This window comes from Lepus europaeus, chromosome 17, assembly GCF_033115175.1.
Source record: "Lepus europaeus isolate LE1 chromosome 17, mLepTim1.pri, whole genome shotgun sequence".
Taxonomy (NCBI): domain Eukaryota; kingdom Metazoa; phylum Chordata; class Mammalia; order Lagomorpha; family Leporidae; genus Lepus; species Lepus europaeus.
In genome coordinates this window covers 397,612-424,151 of record NC_084843.1, presented here as the reverse complement: position 1 = coordinate 424,151, position 26,540 = coordinate 397,612, and the positions used below count along the sequence as shown (strand labels likewise).

At 60.7% G+C, this 26,540-nt stretch overlaps 1 protein-coding gene across 1 annotated transcript in view; it reads right to left on the bottom strand.

Moving 5' to 3' along the window:
- CFAP46 (cilia and flagella associated protein 46) overlaps nt 1-19,048 on the bottom strand; it is an 88,879-nt gene extending 69,831 nt beyond the window's left edge. Inside the window, 11 exon segments of the mRNA XM_062215153.1 lie at nt 1,643-1,833; nt 3,521-3,619; nt 6,308-6,407; nt 9,755-9,865; nt 11,954-12,048; nt 15,800-15,923; nt 16,665-16,829; nt 18,102-18,166; nt 18,333-18,464; nt 18,574-18,698; nt 19,000-19,048. Of these exon segments, the coding sequence (XP_062071137.1) occupies nt 1,643-1,833; nt 3,521-3,619; nt 6,308-6,407; nt 9,755-9,865; nt 11,954-12,048; nt 15,800-15,923; nt 16,665-16,829; nt 18,102-18,166; nt 18,333-18,464; nt 18,574-18,698; nt 19,000-19,048 (1,256 nt within the window).
- Between the last annotated feature and the right edge of the window lie 7,492 nt (nt 19,049-26,540).

The window sequence follows — 26,540 nt, the reverse complement described above, 5'->3', positions numbered from 1 at the left end:
TGGCGCTGCGGCGTAGCTGGTAAGGCCGCCTGCGGTGCCGGCATCCCACATGGGCGCTGGTTTAAGTCCCGGCTTCTCCACTCCCGATCAAGTTCTCTGCTATGGCCTGGGCAAGTCCCTGGACCCCTGGAAGAAGCTCCTGGCTCCTGGCTTCGGATCGGCTCAGCTCCAGCCGTTGTGGCCATTTGGGGAGTGAACCAGCAGGGGGAAGATTCTCATTCTCTCTCTCTCTCTCTCTCTCTCTCTCTCTCTCTCTCTCCACCTCTGCCTCTCTATAACTCTGCCTTTCAAATAAATAAATAAATCTTTTTAAAAAGTTCAGTTTACTGCAGGAAAGGCAGAGACAGAGCACAGTGGACACAGAAAAAGGGAGAAATTTCCCCCAGAACCAGATGGCAGGCCTGAACCCAACGTCAGCCATGCAGAGGCAAACATCCCAAGTCAGAGGTCATTACGAGGTTCCAAGTGCACCATCTAAAACACGTACCTTCAAGAATCTTCTGCAGGGGAGGAGAGGGGATGAGTCACAGGCCTGCAGCACCGGCTCCAGACCTGGGCCAGCGGCAGACGGCGAGCAGCCCCAAGGGCGCTCAGGGCCTCAGACCCAGGCACGGGAGTCTCCCCGTAGACAGCCCCAGTCCAAACCCCAAAATGCGGAATGGTCCCAAACCCAGATCATACCTGAGTGCACCGAGGAGCATTCTGGGTTTCAGATTTCCAAATCTGGAAACAAATGCTCAACCTGTACTATGGAACCTTCCAGAACAGTGGTCCTCAAAGTTGTCCAGAGACCCTGGGGGTCTCTAAGACCCAGCCAGTGGGGTCCACCAGGCAAACTGCTTTTGCCCACAGACATCATTCTCCAGGCCACGCACGTTTCTCATAACCTGTGACATGGCGAGGTCATTGCCCTACTGTCCATGGCAACGTTCACGTATGTGTTCCCGTGTTTAATGTTTTTCCGTTTTAATTTCTAATTCAGTGAACATCAGGAAACACAACCCACTAGCGGCAGCTCTCTGGAGTCCTGAGGGAGGGCAGGGGGTCCTGGTCTGGCCAGGCTGTCCTGTGAGGAAACGGGAACCCGTGACCTCAGCAGAGGAAGGAAGCTCGCACAGGACAGGCGCAGCGCAGCCAAGGCACAGGCTCACTCAACCGTGAGCACCTCTGCGCCTCGAGGCTGGCCGCTCAGACCCCGGCTCGGGGGAGACAAGCAGGCTGCCGCGTGGCCAGGGGCCAGAGTTCCGGGAAACAACACTGGCAAACGGGCAACCAGAACACGAAACAGTGCTCGCCACTGCCCAGGCAGGAAACTAAAAATCCACCAGGAAGTCCCAGTGTGAATCCAGGGAGGGGCTCAAAGCACCGCACTCGGCAGCCCCCACACCACGGCATGGGCGGAGCCAACGCGTCTACAGGTGCTAGGAAAAGGCACTCACAATGTCCCCTTCCAGCAACCCCAGCAACCCCCCCGCCAAGCAGCCACCGGCAGGCGAGGAGAGGCTGCAAACTCTCACGGTGGATGCCATCATCCGGCACCACGGGTGCACCGGCCCCGTGCACGGCCGCTCCACTCCAGTGTCCAGCACAGAAGTGCAGAAGGGCAGCGGAATCCCCGGCCTGCACCCCCGGCCCGTCCCACCTGTCCACCTTCTCCAGGACCTCGGCGATGCTGGCCAGCGGCTTCCGCAGGAGGTGCCGCAGGTTGTGCTGCAGCAGGGGCAGGCAGGCGTTCCACTGGGTGGTGCACACCACGTGGATGACCTGGGCGTCGCCCAGGCGGGCCGCACGCTGCAGCGCCAGGTCCAGTCTCTTGATGATGCTCAGCTGGCTCTGCAGAGGGCACAGTGGATGGCACATGGTGTGAGCTGGCAGAGCCGGTGCTGCCGCAGGGTCAGGGTTCATGCCAGGAGCTCGGTACCGGCATCATCGCATGTGTCAGAGAGCAGTGGCCTTTTCCTAGAAGGGAGCAGGAGCTTCGCGACACGCTTGAGACTCAGACGTGCTGTCCACTTCCACGGAGCTGTCTGTCTTCTGACAGCTCACGGGAGTCTGTATTCATGGGATGTGTGGACATGGAGGACCTGGGGGCCCTGGAGGATCTGGGGGAGGACCTGGGGACCTGAGAGAGGACTTGGGGACCAGAGGACCTGGGGACCAGGGGACCTGGGGGAGGACTTGGGGACCAGAGGACCTGGGGACCAGGGGACCTGAGAGAGGACTTGGGGACCTGGAGGACCTGGGGACCAGGGGACCTGGGGACCTGGAGGGCCTGGGGGACCTGAGGACCTGGGGGAGGACCTGGGGAGCTGGGGAGCTGGGGGACCTGGGGGAGGACCTGGGGGAGGACCTGGGGAGCTGGGGAGCTGGGGGACCTGGGGGGGGACCTGGGGACCTGGGGGAGGACCTGGGGAAAGACCTGGGGACCTGGGGGACCTGGGGACCTGGGGGACCTGGGGGAGGACCTGGGGAGCTGGGGAGCTGGGGAGCTGGGGAGCTGGGGGCCTGGGGGAGCTGGGGGACCTGGGGGAGGACCTGGGGGAGGACCCGGGGGAGGACCTGGGGAGCTGGGGAGCTGGGGGACCTGGGGACCTGGGGGAGGACCTGGGGAAAGACCTGGGGACCTGGGGGACCTGGGGGAGGACCTGGGGAGCTGGGGAGCTGGGGAGCTGGGGGCCTGGGGGACCTGGGGGACCTGGGGGAGGACCTGGGGGAAGGCCTGGGGACCTGGGGACCTGGGGGACCTGGGGTCCTGGGGGAGGACCTGGGGAGCTGGGGACCTGGGGGACCTGGGGGAGGACCTGGGGAGGACCTGGGGACCTGGGGAAAGATCTGGGGACCTGGGGGACCTGGGGACCTGGGGGACCTGGGGGAGGACCTGGGGAGCTGGGGAGCTGGGGGCCTGGGGGACCTGGGGACCTGGGGGACCTGGGGGAGGACCTGGGGGCCTGGGGACCTGGGGGAGGACCTGGGGAGCTGGAGACCTGGGGACCTGGGGGACCTAGGGGAGGACCTGGGGGAAGGCCTGGGGACCTGGGGACCTGGGGGACCTGGGGTCCTGGGGGAGGACCTGGGGAGCTGGAGACCTGGGGACCTGGGGGACCTGGGGGACCTGGGGACCTGGGGGACCTGGGGGAGGGCCTGGGGGAGGACCTGGGGGAAGACCTGGGGACCTGGGGGACCTGGGGACCTGGGGACCTGGGGGAGGACCTGGGGACCTGGGGGCCTGGGGGACCTGGGGGACCTGGGGACCTGGGGGACCTGGGGGAGGGCCTGGGGGAGGACCTGGGGGAAGACCTGGGGACCTGGGGACCTGGGGGAGGACCTGGGGACCTGGGGGAGGACCTGGGGACCTGGGGACCTGAGGGCCTGGGGGACCTGGGGGACCTGGGGACCTGGGGACCTGGGGACCTGGGACCTGGGCCTGTTCTCACCTCCCCCCCCCCCCCCAAGAGGCTCCAGCTGGGACTATCAGGACCAGGAACCTGTCTCCCCACACCCACCCATGCTGAGGGCTCACCTCCACGGCTGCTCGGATGTAGGCTTTGGTTTTACTTTCAAGTTTCAGGGCTTCTAATTCACACTCCAGACACTCGATCTCGATCAGCTTCCCGGGGTCCTGGGGGCACCAAGAGGTTTGCACTGGGGGAAGCAGGCGTGACTTCGAGGGCTCCAGGACTCGGTGGTGAGCGGCAACCACACAGGGATGATGCGCGCCACACCGAGCGCCATTTCAAGACAACAAAACTTCCCTTCGCCCTTTCAGCAGAACGGGGGAAGCTCGTCCATTTTAGCAGACTGGATTTCCCAGTAACGAAGCCGATGTCAGACAACTTCCTCGTGTGAGTTCAGCAAACGTTTTTTCTACTCCCCGCCTGGCATCTGGACACAAGATGGCCTATCTAATGGCCTGGCATCTGGACACAAGATGGCCTATCTAATGGCCTGGCATCTGGACACAAGATGGCCTATCTAATGGCCTGGCATCTGGACACAAGATGGCCTATCTAATGGCCTGGCATCTGGACACAAGATGGCCTATCTAATGGCCTGGCATCTGGACACAAGATGGCCTATCTAATGGCCTGGCATCTGGACACAAGACTGCTCAGAGGCCAAGGCCCAGGCTGAGCAGCTCCAGGAGCTGAGCTCGGGCCCAGGCCGGTCAGGGAGCTGGCTGCAGTGCCCCCCACGCCCCCTCCAGTCCCAGCATGGGGAGCACTGGGAGGTGGGCTCCTGTTTTCACAAGGCAACAGGCAGGGTCCCAGGCTTCGCCCAGCTCAGGGGTCACCTCTGAGCCCCTGACTCAGCATTTCTGAGTCGGACCAGTGCTCCTCGGGCATACCCACTGCTCTGACACAGCTTTCTTTTTTCTCTTTCTTTCTTTCTTTTTTTTTTTTTTTTTTTGACAGGCAGAGTTAGACACAGAGAGAGAGACAGAGAGAAAGGTCTTCCTTTTCCACTGGTTCACCCCCCAAATGGCCACTATGGCTGGCGCGCTGCACCGATCCGAAGCCAGGAGCCAGGTGCTTCTCCTGGACTCCCATGCAGGTGCAGGGCCCAAGCACTCGGGCCATCCTCCACTGCCTTCCTGGACCACAGCAGAAAGATGGACTGGAAGAGGAGCAACCGGGACAGAATCTGGCGCCCCAACCGGGACTAGAACCCCGGGTGCCAGCGCTGCAGGTGGAGGATTAGCCAAGTGAGCCACAGCGCCAGCCTCTGACATGGTTTTCACCCTGCTCAAAACAACACCCAATTGGCATCTGCAAGTTTTCTTTGACTGATGGGTTATTTAGAAACGTGGTTAGTTCACAAATGTTTGGCATCTTTCAGGATCTGCTGTTGATTTAGATTTAACTGCACCCTGGGCAGCGAGCACTGGACCTCTGTCCACGTCACGACGCCCACATCACAACATCCATGTCACGACGCCACGTCACAACACCCATGTCATGATAGCCCACGTCACAATGCCACATCACGATACCCACGTCACAACATCCACGTCATGACGCCCCATGTCACGATGCCCACGTCACAACATCCAAGTCACAACATCCACGTCACGACGCCCATGTCACAACACCCATGTCATGACAGCCCACGTCACAACATCCACATTATGACGCCCCACGTCACGATGCCCACGTCACAACATCCACGTCACGACGCCCACGTCACAACACGCTACTGAAGAGCTGCCTACAGAGCTCTTCACTAAACAGTGTGCAAACAGCAAGTGCCCAAACAGTGCTTACGAAAACGTGAGAGTACAGGATGTGCAGCACACGGGGACGACGGCTCTGACAGGCACGGGGACAGGTGATGAGGGCTGAGTTGTGCGTCACCTAGCCTCTGCAATCGAGGTACAAAATCAAACTGAATAAGTCCTAGTACCAACGAGGTCACACAGATCCCACCGTGAGACAATACCAGGAAGAATGGCCTGGGGCGGGAGCTGCTTCCAACAAGAGTTCATGGGGCGGGGGGGACAGGGAGGGCAGGCTGCTGGGCAAAGCACCCAGGCGAGGCCCAGACCCACAACACACAGCCAGCACCTCTGGGGAACCCAGCAGCCACAGCCGTCCCCAGACAGCCTCTGGCTGTGGCCCTCAGTGAGCCCTCCCCTCACCTCCTCAGCCGTGTTCAGAGCTGAGCTCAGGGTGCTGGACACAAAGCACCAAGCCCAGCACCGCCCCTGGTGACGGCCGCACGGCAGGGAGCCCGGCACCGTTAGGGCAGAAGGACAGAGTGCGGGGAGGAGGGTGAGGCTTTGGACAGGGAATCCCACAGCTCTGACCCTGGAGTGCCAATGGGGGCGGGCCAGCTGGCTCAGCCCAGCAGGTCCAGCAGCAAACACCTGGGTGTGCGGCGCACACAGCCTCGGGCAGGAGCGAAGCCGTGGGCCGTGTGCGTTTGTAGCCCCAACAGTGAGGGTTCCCAGCAACCTCACATGCATGAAGTCATTCTGGGAAAAGTTCCTAAATAAGAACACAGTTTTAGGCACGGGGCGCTCATTGCAGCCCTGCATGGAAGTGGCAGGGATCCCCGTCTTCAATGTCCAGTGACAGGCCTGGGGGAGGGGCCGGGGTCTGTGACAGTGCTGTGGGGGCCGGCAGAGACAGTGGTGTCACCAGGGACTGGTGCCCGTGACACAGGGACAGAGAGAGCAGACACAGAACTGCACAGCTCAGAACTCCCACGGCGGCCCCAGCACCGGCTCACCCTGCCCTCGCCTTGCACACCCAAATGCACAAGGTGCATCCGCCGTGTCCCTAGCCAGCACCGTCCCTGGGTCACCTACTTGGCTGTCCATCTTCTTCAGGTCCGAGAGGCAGTCCGCAGAGATCTCCTGGGACTTCAGGGTCAAGGACAGACGAGCCAGCTCACAGAGCAGCAGCATCCTGGAGCAGCGGACGACAGCGATGGCTCAGCAGGGCCTTAGCTCAGCCAGAGACAGAGGCCCGCACAAAACCAGAGAAAATCGCAAGACAGAATTAGTTACAAATCAGAAACCCCACGAGGCCAGGACGCAGGCGTGCGGTGACCGCAGAGCGGGGCCCCCTCTCCACAGGTCTCTGGTCGGGCAGACCCCAGGACAGGCACCAGGGCGGTGCCATGGGCAGCCACAGGGAAAGGTGGCCCTGGCAGAGCCGGCTCCTCCTGCCACACACATGGTGGCGCCACACCCGAGGTCTCTGCTGAAATGCAGAGGTAGATGCTAAAATTTACATCAAAGCAAATGCAAAGGACCTGCAGAGGCCACATCCGCTCTGGAAAGGAACCAAGCTGGTGCTGCGGATTCGCACCAAGCTCAGGAGTAGGGGAGCTGCTGCCCACTGTGTGCAGGAGCCCTCCCTCCCCCCGCGGATGCCACCAGAGGTGTCACACGTGCCCCTGGGGACAAGCGGCTGCTGCGTGGGCACAGCCAGCACTGCAGTGGCCTCCGGCCTCGGCGTGGTGTCGCCTGCCTGCCCTCTCCAGGGGGGCTGCTCTGGGCAGGAGACGCTCAGCAAAGGTTCCATCTCGCATGGGAAGAATGGCTCCAGGGAGAGCAGCGGGTCCCTCTGCCCTCGCCCCTGCTGACCGCCTCTCCCTGAGCTCACGCTCTGCACCTCTGGCCTCCGTCTCACCTGCGCTCCAGCCGCATGGGCCCGAACTGCCTGGCCACCCCCTCAGCTCCAGGAGAGGGGCTCTGCAACAGGACACAGCCCTGGGCGCAGAACTGCACACACTCAAGCCTGGCGCAGAGTCAGGGGCCCACCGAGACCTGGGCAGGCCTCAGGCTCCCGGGCCCAGAGGGGGGCGGCTCTGCCTGGCTGCACATGAGGTAGAGGCTCCCTCGAGGGGGACCACAGCTTCTCTAAGGACCCAGTGCTCCTCGCGAGCTAAACCACAGGAGAGCCGGCACTGCGCTCTGCTTCCCTAACCACTGCCCCACACTGCCAAAAACCACAAGTCAGCGTGGAAGCGAAGCCACAGAGATGCTGGGCCCTAGTTGTTTCTGTGATTGTGAGGGGTGGGGTCCTCGCCGGGCCACGGCGCAGGAAACACGAGGACAGAGGCTGCTGAGAGCAGGGACTGGGCTGCCCCCCACCCCCGAACCATGGCGTCCATTTGAGGAGCCTAGGAGCCACTGGGGAAGTGGATGTGCACACGGGACCCAGGACTGGTGGGGAGGAAATGTCGGCCCATGTTATGTATCAAAATAAAACATTGCTGTGCATCAAAAAAAGTGTATATATATATATATATATATATATATATATATAACCAATCTGTACATACACTGGAGCTGAAGGGCTCAAATCTCAAATACAAAAGCTTATACAAGGGGCCGGCGCTGTGGTGTAGCAGGTAAAGCCGCCGCCTGCAGTGCCGGCATCCCATATGGGCACTGGTTCGAGTTCCAGCTGCTCCACTACCCATCCAGCTCCCTTCTATGGCCTGGGAAAGCAGTAGAGGATGGCCCAAGTCCTTGGGCCCCTGCACTCATGTAGGAGACCCAGAAGCTCCTGGCTCCTGGCTTCAGTTCGGCTCAGCTCTGGCCATTGTGGCCATCTGGGGAGTGAACTGGCAGATGGAAGACCTCTCTTTCTCTCTCTCTCTTTCTCTCTCTCTCTCTCTCTCTGTAACTCTGCCTTTAAAACAAATAAAACAAATCTTTAAAAAAAAAAAAAAGAATTCCATGGTGCATGGTGCCTGTGTTGTAGTGCAGTGGGTTAAGCTACTGCCTGTGATGCCAGCACCCCATTCGGGCACCTGTTCAAATCCTGGCTGCTCCACTTCCAGCTCCCTGCTGCCAATGGGCCTGGGAAAGCAGCAGAAGATGCACCCATGTGGCAGACCTAGATGGAGCTCCCAGCTCCTGGCTCCTGCTTTGCAGCCATGTGGGGAATGAACCAGCAGGTGGAAGATATCGCTCACTTGCTCTTGAACTTTGCCTTTCAAATAAATAAATCTTTTTCTTTAAAAGAAAGAAACTCTGTGATGATGTCACACAGCCAGATGACACTGCACCTGTCAGTCCTGAGGCTGCTGTGACAATGGCTGGGGGGGGGGGGGGGGCAGTGCCAGAACTGCGCTGGCAGAAAGAATGCTCTCAGCAGGACGCCCGTCGCTGGTTGAGGGCCTGGCCTCATCCACAGTGGCCTCACCTCAACTTGGACTCAAAGTCGCCACGGGCTCAGACTTGGATATTTCTGGGGAATACAACCTGGCACACAAAACCCCCAACTCAACTTTCAAATGGCAAACTGGAAAAACAAAGCACTAATTACAAGCAAAGGAACAAAACATTTCATGTGGGGCTGGCGCTGTGGCGCAGCGGGCTAAGCTGCCACCTGCGATGCCTGCATCCCACGTGGACAATGGTTCGAGTCCCGGCTGCTCCACTTCCAGTCCAGCTCCCTGCTACAGCCTGGGAAAGCAGTGGAAGATGGCCCAAGTGCTTGGGCCCTGCACCCACGTGGGAGACCTGTATGGAATTCCTGCCCCGCCTTGGCCTTTGCAAACTTTTGGGGAGTGAACCAGCATGTGGAAGATCTGTCTCTCTCCCCACCCCTCTCTGTAACTCTGCCTTTCAGAATGAACAAATGAATGATGCTTCATGTATCAGGAGCGGAGAGAAGTGGATAAGAAAATCACTGAGGACCAAACAGCACATTCTCAAAGGAGGGGGCTCTGTGGACCCTGACACAGCCAACACAGGCTCACTGGTGGCCAGGGCCGTGGACACTGAAGCCAGATGAGACAGTTCCACCAATCGTGGCAACACAGATCCCGCCACCTTCTGAAATAAACACATGGTACCAACACGGAGGCCACCTAGCAGGGTGATGCTCCTGACACCGCGGGCCGCCTCGGGCTCAGGCACTGCTCCGGCGACCCAGCCCAGGGCAAAGCCAGAGCTCTGGCCGGGCTCAGCAGACTCAAGAAAGCACAAGGCCGCAGCGAGGAGCTGGAGACGCTCCACAGGGGCTCACTTTCCCGTGGAATGGAATGCCACGGGGCTGTGCCCACGAGTGCCAAGACGCTGTGGCGCTTCAGAAGGCACCCCGTGAGGCCACGCGATCCAGGACCCAGCCTGGGCAGAAAAGACTAGAGGGAAACAGACAGAGGCCAGCGAGGACTGCCTGGAGGAGGAGGAACTCCACTCACGGATCCTCCTGGTTCCTTACATAATTCTGCACTGAGCAAATTCTGCGCAGTAAGAACGCAGACGTCCAACGGGAGGCGCACGCACGCTTACTTTTCTTCTCTGACGGAAGGGAAGCGCTGGTGGTTGTAATAGCTGAGGTGTCTGTGGGCTGTCTTCAGGACCTTGTTCACATCTTCCGGTAAGTCGTTTTTATCCAGTTTTCTAGAATTAATTCAAACACCAGATAACCAAAATATCCTGCCATGCTCATTCAAATTATTCTCAGAGAAACCAAATCTCTAAATGCATGTTTCCCACCGAACAAAAGCAAAACATAGTCATGGCCTCTTTCCCCTTCAGATTTCCCTACCACGTCCACCTCTTCAGCTGACGTCTTCTCTTCTCACAGCGGCGACAGTGGACGCTCACAGGACGATGTGCAAGGCTCTGATGCCAGAGCCAGGAACACAGGTCCACGACTACCGGGGAGCGCCTGGCCGCCGTGCCACTGTGGAGCCGGCTCTGGACTCGGAGCTCACAGGAGCATCCCCTCTGCCTCAAATACTCTGATCTCCCCAACCCCCACCTCACACGCTGTGACCCCTCACCCCTCACCTCACATGTTGTGACCTCTCGCCACACACACCGTGACCTCTCACCTCACATGCCATGACCCCTTACCCCTCACCTCACACACTATGACCTTTCACCCCACACAGTGACCCCTCACCTCACACAGTGACCCCTCACCTCTCACCTGACATGCAGAGACCCCTCACCTCACACACCGTGATTCTTTACCTCACACACCGTGACCTCTCACCTCACATGCCATGACCCCTTACCCCTCACCTCACACACTATGACCTTTCACCCCACACACTGTGACCCCTCACCCCTCACCTCACATGCTGTGACCTCTCACCTCACATGCCATGATCCCTTACCTCTCACCTCACATGCTGTGACTCCTCACCTCACACACTATGACCTTTCACCCCACATGCTGTGACCCCTCACCTCACACTCCATGACCTCTCACCTCACACACTGTGACCTCTCACCTCACATGCCATGACCCCTCACCTCTCACCTGACATGCAGAGACCCCTCACCTCATACACCATGACCTCTCACCTCACACACCGTGACCCCTCACCTCACACACCGTGACCTCTCACCTCACACACTGTGACCTCTCACCTCACATGCCATGACCCCTCACCTCACACAGTGAGCCCTCACCTCTCACCTGACATGCAGAGACCCCTCACCTCATACACCATGACCTCTCACCTCACACACCGTGACCCCTCACCTCACACACCGTGACCTCTCACCTCACACAGTGACCTCTCACCTCACATGCCATGACCACTCACCTCACACAGTGAGCCCTCACCTCTCACCTGACATGCAGAGACCCCTCACCTCATACACCATGACCTCTCACCTCACACACCGTGACCTCTCATCTCACACACTGTGACCTCCAATCTCATAACCATGACCTCTTACCTCACACACTGTGACCTCTTATCTCATACACCATGACTTCTTACCTCACATGCCATGACCTCTAACCTCATACACCATGACCCTTCACTTCACATGGTGACCCCTCACCTCTCACCTCACAAGCTGTGATCACCCACCCCTCACCTCATACACCGTGACCCCTCACGCCCGCAATCCCTACCCTGTCATCCTCAAACTCACTGGGGTCCTCACCACCCTATTCCCTCTTAGTGCCACGGCCACGTCACTGCTGCCTGTACCGCAAACCTGCCAAAGGAGCCCTGTCCACTCTGTGGGTTAATCCCCTCCCCCATCCTCTCCAACCCATTTCCCTGGGGTTTACCCACAAATTTCCCTTGTTTTGCTGCACCCCATGGGCACGTTGGAGCCTCGCCTGGTGGGTCCCTTCCCGCCCCTCAGAGCCTCTCTCCACTGGCCATGTGCAGGCCTCACTGGCCTCTCCTGGTGAGACCCAGGGGAGGCAGCGCCCACTCGGCGGCTCCCCAGCGCCTGAGGCCTCTCCTGGTCCGGCTCGGGGGAGGCAGCGCCCGCTCGGCGGCTCCCCAGCGCCTGAGGCCTCTCCTGGTCCGGCTCAGGGGAGGCAGCGCCCGCTCGGTGGCTCCCCAGCGCCTGAGGCCTCTCCTGGTCCAGCTCGGGGGAGGCAGCGCCCGCTTGGTGCTCCCCGGCGCCCACCCCCTCGGCGTCTCATCCACACATTGGCACAGTGCGGGGGACTGAGTCCTCCACACTCAGACTTGGAAAAACCAACATTTTCCCCCCCAAATTACTTACGCTTTTAGTGTGCTAATGTGGTAACAGACTGACAGGCTAATGGAATTTTTCTTTTCTTCCTGTAGCTGAAGCTCATCCATCAGTTCATGCCGCACCTGTCACATAGGTGAACCCATCATGCACCTGTCACTGGCGCAGCCATGGTCACTCAGGACACACCTGTCACACCTCAGGACACAGACAAGGCACTCAGCCACGGTCACTCAGGACACACCTGTCACACCTCGGGACACAGACAAGGCACTCAGCCATGGTCACTCAGGACACACCTGTCACACCTCGGGACACAGACTAAAGGCACTCAGCCACGGTCACTCAGGACACACCTGTCACACCTCGGGACACAGACAAGGCACTCAGCCATGGTCACTCAGGACACACCTGTCACACCTCGGGACACAGACAAGGCACTCAGCCATGGTCACTCAGGACACACCTGTCACACCTCGGGACACAGACGAGGCACTCAGCCATGGTCACTCAGGACACACCTGTCACACCTCGGGACACAGACGAGGCACTCAGCCATGGTCACTCAGGACACACCTGTCACACCTCGGGACACAGACGAGGCACTCAGCCACGGTCACTCAGGACACACCTGTCACACCTCGGGACACAGACAAGGCACTCAGCCACGGTCACTCAGGACACACCTGTCACACCTCGGGACACAGACAAGGCACTCAGTGATGGTCACTCAGGACACACCTGTCACACCTCGGGACACAGACAAGGCATTCAGTGATGGTCACTCAGGACACACCTGTCACACCTCGGGACACAGACAAGGCACTCAGTGATGGTCACTCAGGACACACCTGTCACACCTCGGGACACAGACAAGGCACTCAGCCATGGTCACTCAGGACACACCTGTCACACCTCGGGACACAGACAAGGCACTCAGTGATGGTCACTCAGGACACACCTGTCACACCTCGGGACACAGACAAGGCACTCAGTGATGGTCACTCAGGACACACCTGTCACACCTCGGGACACAGACAAGGCACTCAGTGATGGTCACTCAGGACACACCTGTCACACCTCGGGACACAGACAAGGTACTCAGCCACGGTCACTCAGGACACACCTGTCACACCTCGGGACACAGACAAGGCACTCAGTGATGGTCACTCAGGACACACCTGTCACACCTCGGGACACAGACAAGGCACTCAGCCACGGTCACTCAGGACACACCTGTCACACCTCGGGACACAGACAAGGCACTCAGCCACGGTCACTCAGGACACACCTGTCACACCTCGGGACACAGACAAGGCACTCAGTGATGGTCACTCAGGACACACCTGTCACACCTCGGGACACAGACAAGGCACTCAGCCATGGTCACTCAGGACACACTGTCACACCTCGGGACACAGACAAGGCACTCAGTGATGGTCACTCAGGACACACCTGTCACACCTCGGGACACAGACAAGGCACTCAGCCATGGTCACTCAGGACACACCTGTCACACCTCGGGACACAGACAAGGCACTCAGTGATGGTCACTCAGGACACACCTGTCACACCTCGGGACACAGACAAGGCATTCAGTGATGGTCACTCAGGACACACCTGTCACACCTCGGGACACAGACAAGGCACTCAGCCATGGTCACTCAGGACACACTGTCACACCTCGGGACACAGACAAGGCACTCAGCCAAGGTCACTCAGGACACACCTGTCACACCTCGGGACACAGACAAGGCACTCAGCCACGGTCACTGAGGACACACCTGTCACACCTCGGGACACAGACAAGGCACTCAGTGATGGTCACTGAGGACACACCTGTCACACCTCGGGACACAGACAAGGCACTCAGCCACGGTCACTCAGGACACACCTGTCACACCTCGGGACACAGACGAGGCACTCAGCCATGGTCACTCAGGACACACCTGTCACACCTCGGGACACAGACAAGGCACTCAGTGATGGTCACTCAGGACACACCTGTCACACCTCGGGACACAGACAAGGCACTCAGCCATGGTCACTCAGGACACACTGTCACACCTCGGGACACAGACAAGGCACTCAGTGATGGTCACTCAGGACACACCTGTCACACCTCGGGACACAGACAAGGCACTCAGCCACGGTCACTCAGGACACACCTGTCACGCCTCGGGACACAGACAAGGCACTCAGTGATGGTCACTCAGGACACACTGTCACACCTCGGGACACAGACAAGGCACTCAGCCATGGTCACTCAGGACACACCTGTCACACCTCGGGACACAGACAAGGCACTCAGTGATGGTCACTCAGGACACACTGTCACACCTCGGGACACAGACAAGGCACTCAGTGATGGTCACTCAGGACACACCTGTCACACCTCGGGACACAGACAAGGCACTCAGCCATGGTCACTCAGGACACACCTGTCACACCTCGGGACACAGACAAGGCACTCAGTGATGGTCACTGAGGACACACCTGTCACACCTCGGGACACAGACAAGGCACTCAGCCACGGTCACTCAGGACACACTGTCACACCTCGGGACACAGACAAGGCACTCAGTGATGGTCACTCAGGACACACCTGTCACACCTCGGGACACAGACAAGGCACTCAGCCATGGTCACTCAGGACACACCTGTCACACCTCGGGACACAGACAAGGCACTCAGTGATGGTCACTCAGGACACACCTGTCACACCTCGGGACACAGACAAGGCACTCAGTGATGGTCACTCAGGACACACCTGTCACACCTCGGGACACAGACAAGGCACTCAGCCACGGTCACTCAGGACACACCTGTCACACCTCGGGACACAGACAAGGCACTCAGCCACGGTCACTCAGGACACACCTGTCACACCTCGGGACACAGACAAGGCACTCAGTGATGGTCACTCAGGACACACCTGTCACACCTTGGGACACAGACAAGGCACTCAGCCACGGTCACTCAGGACACACCTGTCACGCCTCGGGACACAGACAAGGCACTCAGTGATGGTCACTCAGGACACACCTGTCACACCTCGGGACACAGACAAGGCACTCAGTGATGGTCACTGAGGACACACCTGTCACACCTCGGGACACAGACAAGGCACTCAGCCACGGTCACTGAGGACACACCTGTCACACCTCGGGACACAGACAAGGCACTCAGCCACGGTCACTCAGGACACACCTGTCACGCCTCGGGACACAGACAAGGCACTCAGTGATGGTCACTGAGGACACACCTGTCACACCTCGGGACACAGACAAGGTACTCAGGCTGGACACAGATCTCTGTGCCGACATGGAAGTCCGTGCACATTCCTCCTACAGATGTCTGCGTGTAACACGAATCTTCTTGTGAACGTTTATATTTAATTCCTCAGCTATAACTTGGTCCATTGCATATAAAAGTTCATAGCTGATGAATGTTTTAGTACACATCCTGGCAATGACTTGTACATTTACAAATGTTCCAGTAACTGAATACGCGATGCCATTACAAAAGAAATATTTAAAGAGTAAAGATGAAGGCAGATCTCGTTTTGTCTTCAAGCTATGTGTGTTTCCACATGTGCTACATATATGTGCATTTCCACATCCGTGTTTCCATGTGTGTTTGCATGTATGAGTGTTTACATGTTACATGTGTGTGTTTACGTGTGTGCTTACATGTGCGCGCTTACATGCATGTGCGTTTGCACAGGTGCACTTGTGGCTCCTTCCATCTTGCTGGCACCTGTCCTGCTCACATGTGTGTGTCTCTGCCTCCCAGCTTGGCTGCCGCCCTGCCAGCCTCCTCGGCGAGGACCCAGAGGAAGCAGCTTCTCCGTGGGCTGCTGGGCGCGTCACTCACCATGGCAGAGTACAGCTGCCGGTACCTCTGCGGCACGTGGGCTTTGACGAACGGTGCTGCGGTGGAGCAGAACCTGGCGGCCTCCTCCTTCCTCCCGGCTTCCAGGTAGCACTCGAGGAGCTCCCTGGACAACGTGGCGACAGCCAGAGTGAAGCCTGGGGAACTGTTTTCCGTTCAAATACGTAACGGCCAGGTCTTAAACAGGATTTTAGGCTTTACATCCCACAAAGTTTAGGACGACGTCCTGGGATCGGCAGCCTACGCTGCATCCAGGTCTGGGGTTTGCTAGGAGGGGCCCGTGGGAGCCAGGAGAGCTCCGCTACCCTAGCAACAGGAAAGGGAATTATTGGCTTGCTAATCACACAGGACATTTTAGAATGACATTTTAAAGAGAGTTCTTACTTATAGTTTGTTCTCTTTAGAAGGCTCCCCACATGGCCACTGGGCAGGTGCCCAAAGCCCGCGCCGCCGCGCTCACTCTGGCTGAGTGTGGGTCCCCTGGCGCTGGCACCATCAGGAGCCTCACTGTCCGTGCCCGTCGGGTCCTCTCTCTCCTCACCTGGACACTTGCTGAGCGTGTCGCTGACTCCCAGGGCCTGAGACCCGGCCTCTGCACTGCCCTGGGCCCCCTACACGGGCCACTTGGGCACAGCTGGGCGTGCGTGCCCATGCTGGCTTAGACTCACGATGCTAAAACGTCTACTGCATTACAAATTTCCCAAACTGAGATTTCAAAGCACAAGCCAGGAGCAGTGACACAGGATCCGCATCCTGTGCACCACCCCAGTGGTAGACGTTAGCACAGATACCTGGCCGTGCTCCCGTGGGGTGGGGGAGGCGGTCTCAGACCCTGGGCCCCACTCACAGCATCAGCTCCGCACGCCAGTCCTTGTCTTCTTCCTCGGTTTGGTTCAGCACAGTTACGATCTGGTAGAGGCTGGGGATCACGTGGTGGTGGTAGCCAGGCTTGAGAAACGGCCTCACCATTTGCCAGTAGAGGACGGAAGCGTTATACACCAGGAAGTAGTACCTGCAGGAGGGAGTGTGCACTGCTGCACCACCGCCAGCAGATGGCAGCAGCCACACTGAGACCCAGGGGCACAGAGCCATTTCCGGGACAGCCTGGGCAGCTCTGCTCTGAAGGCCCAGGCTTCGCTGTCCTGGCCAGCCCCGGGGCCAGGGCTCTCTTCAGTCTGTCCACCCAAAACCCGTCAGCCCCATGAACACACAGCGGTGAGCAAGGCCTCCCTCGGCTCTCAGAGCAGAAGGGGCAAGGACGGGAGAGCAGGTGACGTCCTGCTGAAAGATGACCTCAAAGATGACCCGGGCATTCTGGGAGCCAAAGCTGGCACAGCCTGTGACGTGGGGCATGGGGAGGGGGCTGGCGGAGGACCCTCCCGGAGGTCCAGTCTCCTGCAGACACAGGCACCTGCCTGCTTCCTCACAGAGCTGGGGCAGCTCTGCCTCCAGGGCCCAAGACAAGGTGGCTCCTCAGAGCCCAGCTTCCTCCCAGCTTCTCAGGGGAAGGAGGGGACAATGCCATGGCTACTGTCACCTGCTCCCGCAGGGACTCCGGTACCAAGCCCAGCCAGGCGGCCCCCCTCCCCGACTCCCACTCCCACCCTTTTCTGCTCACAGCAAGCAGGGTTCTCTTCCTACAGGTGCCTCTGGCCAGGGGGTTCCTGGGGTGGGGGAGGGGGCCGCCCGGGCGCCGGTCAGCCCTGGGGACACGGCTCCCTTGGGAAGCACACACTGTTCTGACAGCCTCTGAGCTGGGGCCTCGCTGGCTCTGTTGCAGTGGCGGCGGGGGGGGGGGGGGGGGGGGCGTGGGCTGGGCCCCGGATCCCCAGAACCTACAGGTCGCGCGGCCGGAGAACGTCAGGCACACATGGAGGTGCTGGTGGAGGTCGAGGGGCGCGCGAGGCAGGCCCTGCAGGACCGTCACCTCCGGCTGGCTCAGTGGGGCTTCATGGGAGCCCCCACAAAGCAGGTGGTTGTGGCCCGGGCAGCCCCCTCCCTCCTCCTCACCCCAGGAACCCCTCAAAGCAAGACGCTGGGCAGAGAGGATGGGACGGAGGGGCCCTGGTGCGGGTCACCGGGGAGGTCCGTCAAGGCAGAGGCGTCTACAAGTCACAGCACAAAGCCGCCAAGCGCAGACCTGGAGCCCTGGGGGAATCTGGTCAGCGCACGGCTGCATTCCCCGGGACGAGGAATGTTCCAGAACACTGAAATTAAGGGGGCGACCCCCACCGTCCACTCGGCCACACAGCCGGCCGGAAGCAGCAGGCTGGGCCCGGCCTACCTGGGCTCTCCCTTTGCAAAGTTGATGGCCTTCATGTACTGGGTCACGCAGTTCTCAAATTCCTCCTAAGACACAGAAAGATCGCACGATGCCACGGAGGTGCCACGGAGGTGCCACGGAAGTGTCCCTGAACCCTCAGCCACGTGCTCCACGGCCACGGGCCTCTCTGGCTTAGCCGAGAGCCCAAGTTCCTGCCGACTTGTCGGCCAGAGGGCAGGGAGCCACACTCACCAGGTTGTCGGAGGACTTGGGGGCGCACAGCTGGGCCCTGCACAGGTGCGCCCGGCCCAGGAACTGGGTGACCGGCCCTTTCACCTTGAAGTACATCTGGATGCAGTCCTGGCTGACCTCTGGCTCGCCCATCTGCAAAACACCACCACCGTGACAACGCCTAGGGGCCCGTGGCTGAGCACCCGCCCCTCCAAGGCCCACGGCCAGGCCCCGCCCCAGAGCCCAGGCCCTGGCCCCTCACCTTGAGGGCCTGCTCGGCACACAGGACGAATAGGTCTGGGCTAAAGCTTTCCGAGGGGTCCAGCTCCGACTTGCCGCGGTTGGCAGACTTGATCAGCTCGTAGGCTCTTCGCAGAGAGGCCACATCTGCAGGGCAGGTGGGGGGTGAGGACCCCGGGGCCGCTACACAGCCCCAGCTTCCCAAGTGCTCAAGGGGTCCAGGCCTGAGACCTCACACTGGACCTCGAGGGGTCACCGAACCTGAGCTTCCTCTGGGGCGAGGAATTCCCGGAGGCAGGGGTCGTGGGTGCTGGGCCCTCTTTAGTGGATGTGGGCAGGGGTCCCGGGGCCTCGTGGGGGGAGAGGGGAGGGCGAGTTTCTGGGGTGTCCCCGTGGACAGTAATCGTGGAGTCCCGGGGTCTCCCCAGGAGCGGGGCCCCGGGCCCACCTTGCTGGCTCTCGGCGTGGGCCAGCTCCTGCGTGATAACCAGGTCCATGGCGCCGGCGCCCAGTCCGTCGGTTTGTGGTGGCCGCGGACCTGCGGCAGTTGCCTAGCGACCAGAGGGACGCGGGGGAGAGGGGCGCGCGCGGTCTACGGGTGGGCGGCGCGGCCACACTTGTGAGGGGCGAGGCAGGGCGGCGCTTGGGGGCGGGGAGCGGGAGGGAAGGCGCTGACAGCGCCCCCAGGGCTCAGCGCCGACGTGGGGGTGGGGGCGGCTAGGGCCTTGGGTTCTCGAGGAGGGGCCGGTCGGGCCAGAGTGAGCGAGGTGCCTGCAGGTGGCGCCGAGGGGCGTTCGTGGACAGTGGGAGTCAGGCGGCCCCACGGAAGCCCTGGGGAAGGCGGGCCGTGGGTGACCGCGGGCTCCTGGAGCTGGGGTCCGTGGGGCGGGGCCACAGGACCCGCAAGTGGCCTCGAGGAGCAGGAAGGAGCGGTGGGCAGGGCGGGTGCAGGCCGGGCGCAGGGTTCTGCCAGGCAGGCCCTGGGTGCCGAGGAGGGGCCGCGGGGTCTCTCTGGGCACCATGGGGGGGGGGGGGGGCTGTGACCGGAAGGGAAGGGGCTGGGTCGAGGCGGGCCTGGCCCCCAGGCCAGGAGGCTCCCTGAGAGCGCCCACCCTGCTCTCCCACAAGGCGGCATTTGGAGACCTCATCTGGAAAGAGAAGCCCACACGGTGCCCCGACACCAACCATGTCCAGTCCTGTCTGGACACCTGCCGGCGTGCTGTAGCTCTTGGGTTCTGGCGCCGCCCAGAATTTGCTCAGGCTCCGGCCCACAGGTTTCCCCCTGCACTTGCCAGTCACCCGGAGTGGCCCCAGGTTACCCCCACTTCTGTGCCTCCCCCCAGGGCCAGAAATGTGCTGGGACGGCTTGCGGAGCGTGGGGAGACACCTGCCAATGCCCAGTCCCAGTGGGGACCAGCAGTTGGTGCAGAGGACCTGTGGGCAGGAGCTTCTGTGCCCGGGGGTGCAGCCGCACCAGCCCCCCGCGCAGGCTGCGTTCAGACAGAGGCTTCACCCCGCACCTCCACTGATGACACCCCAACTCCAGATCCTCGCCCCTGCGGGGGTGCTGGGCGGGGCGAGAGCTCCAGCTTGGGCTCCTGCCTTGGTCTTTCCGGAGCCAGCCCCACTTGGAAAGCGGCTCCTGCCCGCCAAGGAATTCCAAGGGGGTTGGAGCTGGTCAGGAGCCAGGTCAGAGACCCACAGGCCCGCTTCTCACCGTGCCACGCCAATCTGCCACACAGAGGGGCTCCCGGGTGCAGGCTCCTGGTGCCAGAACCCAAGATCTACAGCACGCGGGCACGTGTCCAGGAGCCAGCGCTGCGTGTGTCTGTGTGCGCGTGTGGTCAGTGTGAGTGCGAGGGTGCATACACGTGGCCGGGGAGCAAGGGGCGCCATCTCTTACCTGCGACCTCACTGCCACCTGCGCAGGGAAGGAGGGGGCTGGAGGGAGGGGGCGGGACCAATACCGCGGGGCCAGGTGCGGAGGGGGCGGGACCAAGAGGGAAGGGGGTGCTGCGTGGGGGGAGGGGTGGCGGGACCAAGACCGCGCGGCCCTGGCGCTGTCGGGAGAGTAGCTGGACCCTGGAGAGGAGGAGGCCCGAGGAGGGGGTGGCCCTGGCACGGGGAACGGGTGAGTCCCTGCAGCTGCCCCGGGCCACGTGAGGGCGGTGTGCCGCCGCCTGCAAGGCCAGGCTTCCCCGCGCCCCAGCGCCCGCACCTGCCCACCGCAGGCCGCGCCTCCCGCGCGTCCCCAGCGCCTCCCTGACCGCTGCTTTCGGTGCCCTTTTGCCCCCCCTCCTCGGCCAGTCAGGAAGCCCCGCAGGACCCCACTGACCGGGCCCCAGCCCAGGCCTCGGTGCCTCCGTGTGTGGACGCAGGACGCCAGAGTGTGGGGGTACTGTGGGGAATACTAAGAAGCTTATTATGTTTCTAGAATTTAGATTTTACTGGGCTTCCTGTGTATTTATTTAGTAAAGCTGCAGTGTAACCGACGCTGCGCTCCGCCTCCTCCCTCTGGCGCGTCTTCCTTTGCACACCGAGGTGGGGGTGAAGCCTCCGCCTGCGATGCTGGCAGCCCGTGTGGGCTCTGGTTTGATTCCCGGCCGCTCCACTTGCAATCCAGTTCCCTGCTAATGCACTGCGAAAGCAGCGAGGATGGCCCATGCTTGGGACCCTGACACCCACGTGGGAGACCCGGATGGAGCTCCTGGCTCCTGGCTTTGGCCTGGCCCAGCCCTGGCTGTGTAGACAACTGGAGAGTGAGCCAGCATGGAAGATGTCTCTGTCTCTGTAACTCTGCCTTTGAAATAAATCTCGAAATGGGGGTCCCCGTGCCCTGTTTTGCCACCCCCCTGTCCACACCCCCGCTCAAGGGTGACTGTGACAGGCCTGTGTGTCCCTGGGGCCAGGGCTGCCCAGCCCAGCACTGCAGAGCCTGGGGCGGAGGAGTCTGGAGCCGCCCTGCCTTGTGTGGCTGTGGAACGGCTGCCTGGCCTCTGCCCACTGCAGGCCGGGAGCGCTGTCCCCTGGCCGCATTGCAGCCATGCCCCAAACCACCTGCAGACTCCGCCAGATGTGTGCTGGGGACAGGGTGTAACTCACAAGGCAGATGACAGATGTGGTTGATAGATGACAGGCTGATAGGTGGGATAATGTGATAGACATGATTGATAGATGGCACACAGATAACTAGCTGGGTAGCTGACAGGTACTGTGATAGGGAGGTGTAGCTGTGATTGATAGATGACGGCACGGAAGAGGTGATAGGCAGATGGATAGATAAGTGACAGGCCTGGCGGATGGTGGGCACTCTCTGAATCTCCTTCCCAGGCGAGGTCCGGTCCCTGTGGGCCTGAAGTAAACGGGCAAGCGTTAGGTGAGCTGGATTAAGAGGCACACGCGTTTTATGTGTTGGTTTTCAGGTGTGCGTAGGGACCTCCAATAAAGGAAGTGGTGGGCGGCCTGGGGGCTGGAGGCTGCCGTGCTGAGGCAGTGGGGGGGGGGGGGGCGTTGCCACTGCAGAGCCCCTGCTGAGGGCCCTGTGCACAGGGAGGCCTTAGTTCCTCTTTCAGATACAGTAGGAGATCCTGGGAGCTGAGCATTGTAGGTGGGGTGGGGTCTTCCCCAGACCCCGGCCGGCCATCTGTGGCCATCAGATTCTGCAGGGCAAGGCTCAAGGCTCCTGCAGCTCTCGGCTTCTCTCCGCAGGTGATGGATCCACTTCTATTTCTAGAACCTTCCTTCACACCCCAGCCCCCCAGCTGGCCTCGGCCTGCACGCACGGCGACTCTTGGGGTCCCTCTGTCAGGCTGGCTTGCCAGGTGCCTCCTGCATCAAGGAAATACCCTTTGTGGCAGGAATTTAACGTTCTTCCACACTTTGTTATTTTCTTTGATTCTGCTTATTTTTATTTTTTCTGGCATTTCAATGATGCGACACAGTAGGGCTTACAAGGCTGTGACTGTGTCCCCTAAGATTTGCCTGAATCCAACAAAACACACGGGGGCTGCTTCACCCAGTGCTGCCTCTGGGCTCGGGGTGGGGGGTGCAGCGGGCTCCCCACCCATGGACATTGAGCAGCTGAGTCCCCATTTCTGCCAAGTCTGTGCACGCGGGGCCTGTGCACACATGACCTGTGCACGTGGGGTCTGTGCACACATGATCTGTGCACCTGGGGTCTGTACACACATGGTCTGTGCATGTGGGGTCTGTGCACACATGGTCTGTGCACCCATGGTCTGTGCACCCAGGGTCTGTGCACACATGGTCTGTGCACCCATGGTCTGTACACCCAGGGTCTGTCCACACATGATCTGTGCACCTGGGGTCTGTGCATACAGGGTCTATGCACCCGGGGCCTGTGCAGGTGGGGTCTGTGTACATGGGGTCTGTGCACACATGGTCTGTGCACACGTGGTCTGTGCACGTGGAGTCTGTACACACATGGTCTGTGCATCCATGGTCTGTGCACCCAGGGTCTGTGCACCCGGGGTCTGTGCACCCAGGGTCTGTGCACACATGGTCTGTGCACACATGGTCTGTGCACGTGGAGTCTGTACACCCATGGTCTGTGCACCCATGGTTTGTGCACCCAGGGTCTGTGCACCCGGGGCCTGTGCAGGTGGGGTCTGTGTACATGGGGTCAGTGCACACATGGTCTGTGCACCCAGGGTCTGTGCACATGGAGTCTGTACACACATGGTCTGTGCACCCAGGGTCTGTGCACGTGGAGTCTGTACACCCATGGTCTGTGCACCCATGGTTTGTGCACCCAGGGTCTGTGCACCCGGGGCCTGTGCAGGTGGGGTCTGTGTACATGGGGTCTGTGCACACATGGTCTGTGCACCCAGGGTCTGTGCACGTGGAGTCTGTACACACATGGTCTGTGCACCAAGAGTCTGTACACACATGGTCTGTGCACCCATGGTCTGTGCACCCAGGGTCTGTGCACGTGGAGTCTGTACACCCATGGTCTGTGCACCCATGGTTCGTGCACCCAGGGTCTGTGCACCCGGGGCCTGTGCAGGTGGGGTCTGTGTACATGGGGTCTGTGCACACATGGTCTGTGCACCCAGGGTCTGTGCACGTGGAATCTATACACACATGGTCTGTGCACCAAGAGTCTGTACACACATGGTCTGTGCACCCATGGTCTGTGCACCCAGGGTCTGTGTACCCATGGTCTGTGCACACATGGTCTGTGCACCCAGGGTCTGTGCACACATGGTCTGTGCACACATGGTCTGTGCACCCGGGGTCTGTGCACGTGTGATGGTGGATGCAGCGCTCACCTGCTGGGCCCTCCACGTACTGCACCCCCCATGCCTGTCAGTGTCTGTGTGGATGCTGGATCATCTGGTCCAGTTAGAGAAATGGAATACACAAAACCAAAACCATTTCTCCACCGGACTGCATCCAGAGTGTCAATGTGGAGACAATTAATGCGGTATTTACTTTATTTTTCAAGTTTATTTATTTCAAAGAGAGAGAATCGTCCATCCTCTGGCTCACTCCCCAGATGCCCAGAGAAGTTAAGGTTGGGCCAGGCCAAAGCCAGGATCTGGAGCTCCACCGGGTCTCCCACATGGGTGGCAGGACCCAGGCGCTCCACCAGGTCTCCCACGTGGGTGGCAGGGCCCAGGCGCTCCACCAGGTCTCCCATGTGGGTGGCAGGGCCCAGGCGCTCCATCCAGGTCTCCCACGTGGGTGGCAGGGCCCAGGCGCTCCACCGGGTCTCCCACGTGGGTGGCAGGGCCCAGGCGCTCCACCGGGTCTCCCACGTGGGTGGCAGGGCCCAGGCGCTCCACCGGGTCTCCCACGTGGGTGGCAGGGCCCAGGCGCTCCACCGGGTCTCCCACGTGGGTGGCAGGGCCCAGGCGCTCCACCGGGTCTCCCACGTGGGCGGCAGGGCCCAGGCGCTCCACCCAGGTCTCCCACGTGGGTGGCAGGGGCCCAGGCGCTCCACCGGGTCTCCCACGTGGGTGGCAGGGCCCAGGCGCTCCACCCAGGTCTCCCACGTGGGTGGCAGGGCCCAGGCGCTCCACCAGGTCTCCCACGTGGGTGGCAGGGCCCAGGCGCTCCATCCAGGTCTCCCACGTGGGCGGCAGGGCCCAGGCGCTCCACCAGGTCTCCCACGTGGGTGGCAGGGCCCAGACGCTCCATCCAGGTCTCCCACATGGGTGGCAGGGCCCAGGCGCTCCACCGGGTCTCCCACGTGGGCGGCAGGGCCCAGACGCTCCATCCAGGTCTCCCACGTGGGCGGCAGGGCCCAGGCGCTCCACCGGGTCTCCCACGTGGGCGGCAGGGCCCAGGCGCTCCACCGGGTCTCCCACGTGGGTGGCAGGGCCCAGGCGCTCCACCGGGTCTCCCACGTGGGCGGCAGGGCCCAGGCGCTCCATCCAGGTCTCCCACGTGGGCGGCAGGGCCCAGGCGCTCCACCGGGTCTCCCACGTGGGCGGCAGGGCCCAGGCGCTCCATCCAGGTCTCCCACGTGGGTGGCAGGGGCCCAATCACATGAGCTGCCACCTGCTGCCTCCCAGGCCATTCTCAGGGATCTGGACCAGAAGAGCGGATGGGGCCCTGATGTGGGATGCGGGCTCCCTGAGGGCGACTCGGCTGCTGCCTGGCGCCCAGCCCTAGGTGTGCGCTTGGCGGCTCTCTCTCAGGTGCTTCCGTTTGCTTCTGCTTCTCCTGGGGTCTGTGCCTGGGCGTTGATGCGCTCGATGGTCCTTCGGTTTCTTCTCAAACAGCACACAGAATCTTGTACTCTTCTCCCTGTGCTCTTGAGCTGGTTTCGTAACCTTGTAACCACATGTCCCACAAGGATCTGCAAGAACTTAGGAAAGTGGGCTCTTCCTCCTTTTCGCCATTTAGAACATGTGTGTGTGTATCATGTGTGCAAGCACATGGGTAGTGTGCCTGTGATGCAGTCACATGCATTGCCTGGCAGGTGTGCAAGCATGTGGATGTTATATGGCACAAACATTTGTGTGTGCATATGAGCACATGCATGTTATATGCATGTAATCATGTGTGTGTGCTGTATGCGGTGTGTAGTCATGAGTGTGCGTGCGTGGGTGTGAGCACACATGTGCATGTGCATAAGCTTGTGTGTGTGTGCAAGCACGTTGCATGTGCGTGTGTATGCAGGCTCTCCAGCACGTTACTGTGGTGTAAGAGACCCAACAAGGCAAGAAGTGGGCTCCCAGGGACTCTGCTGTCACCGGCCATGTGGGCGCCTCCTGCAGCCGGGGGAGGAGAAGACTCCCGCAGCTGGGAAACCGTGAGACAAACTCGGTGAGACCCCAGCTGCCGCCCCCTCTCCCCCGAGTCTGTGCCTCCACACCGCTCCCCTTGCCAGGGGCTGAAGGCCCCAGCTCCACTGCTTCTGTGAGCCATCTCGTGGTGGGGGACGAACTCCGTCCCTTCTCTTCCTGGTCTATCTTTTGTCACTTTAATTCACAGCTCCCTGGGCAAAGAACGCAAGCAGGTAGAAGGCAAGGTTTCCCCCATGACACGGGCGAGGCTGTGAGGCCCTGGACAGCAGCAGGTCCCTCCCAGGGAAGCCCCTGGACAGCGGCCTCCTGGACAGCAGCAGGTCCCTCCCAGGGAAGCGACCCCCTGGACAGTGGCATGTACCTCCTGGGGAAGCCCCTGGCCAGGGCAGGCCCCTCCCCGGGTCACCTGCCACAGGTGCTGATCTGCATGGGCTCCTTGGCAGATGCTTCCTTCCCTCTGCATCGGGCGATTTTCCCATGGCTGTTTCTTGCTTGTGTTTTTCCCTTTTATTCTTGTTGTTTCTGAAGGTTTCTCTATTGTTCCCTTTTTTCTAAGAAGAGCCAGGTTTTGGATTTATTGATCCTATCATTAGCTGTTTTCCAAATAATTAATCTCTTCTCTAACCCTCATTAAGGCTCTGCCTGCGTTGTCCTGTTGTGCTTCCCAGCGTTGAGTCGGAGGATTAGCGGTTTTCGTGACTGATGAGCTCTT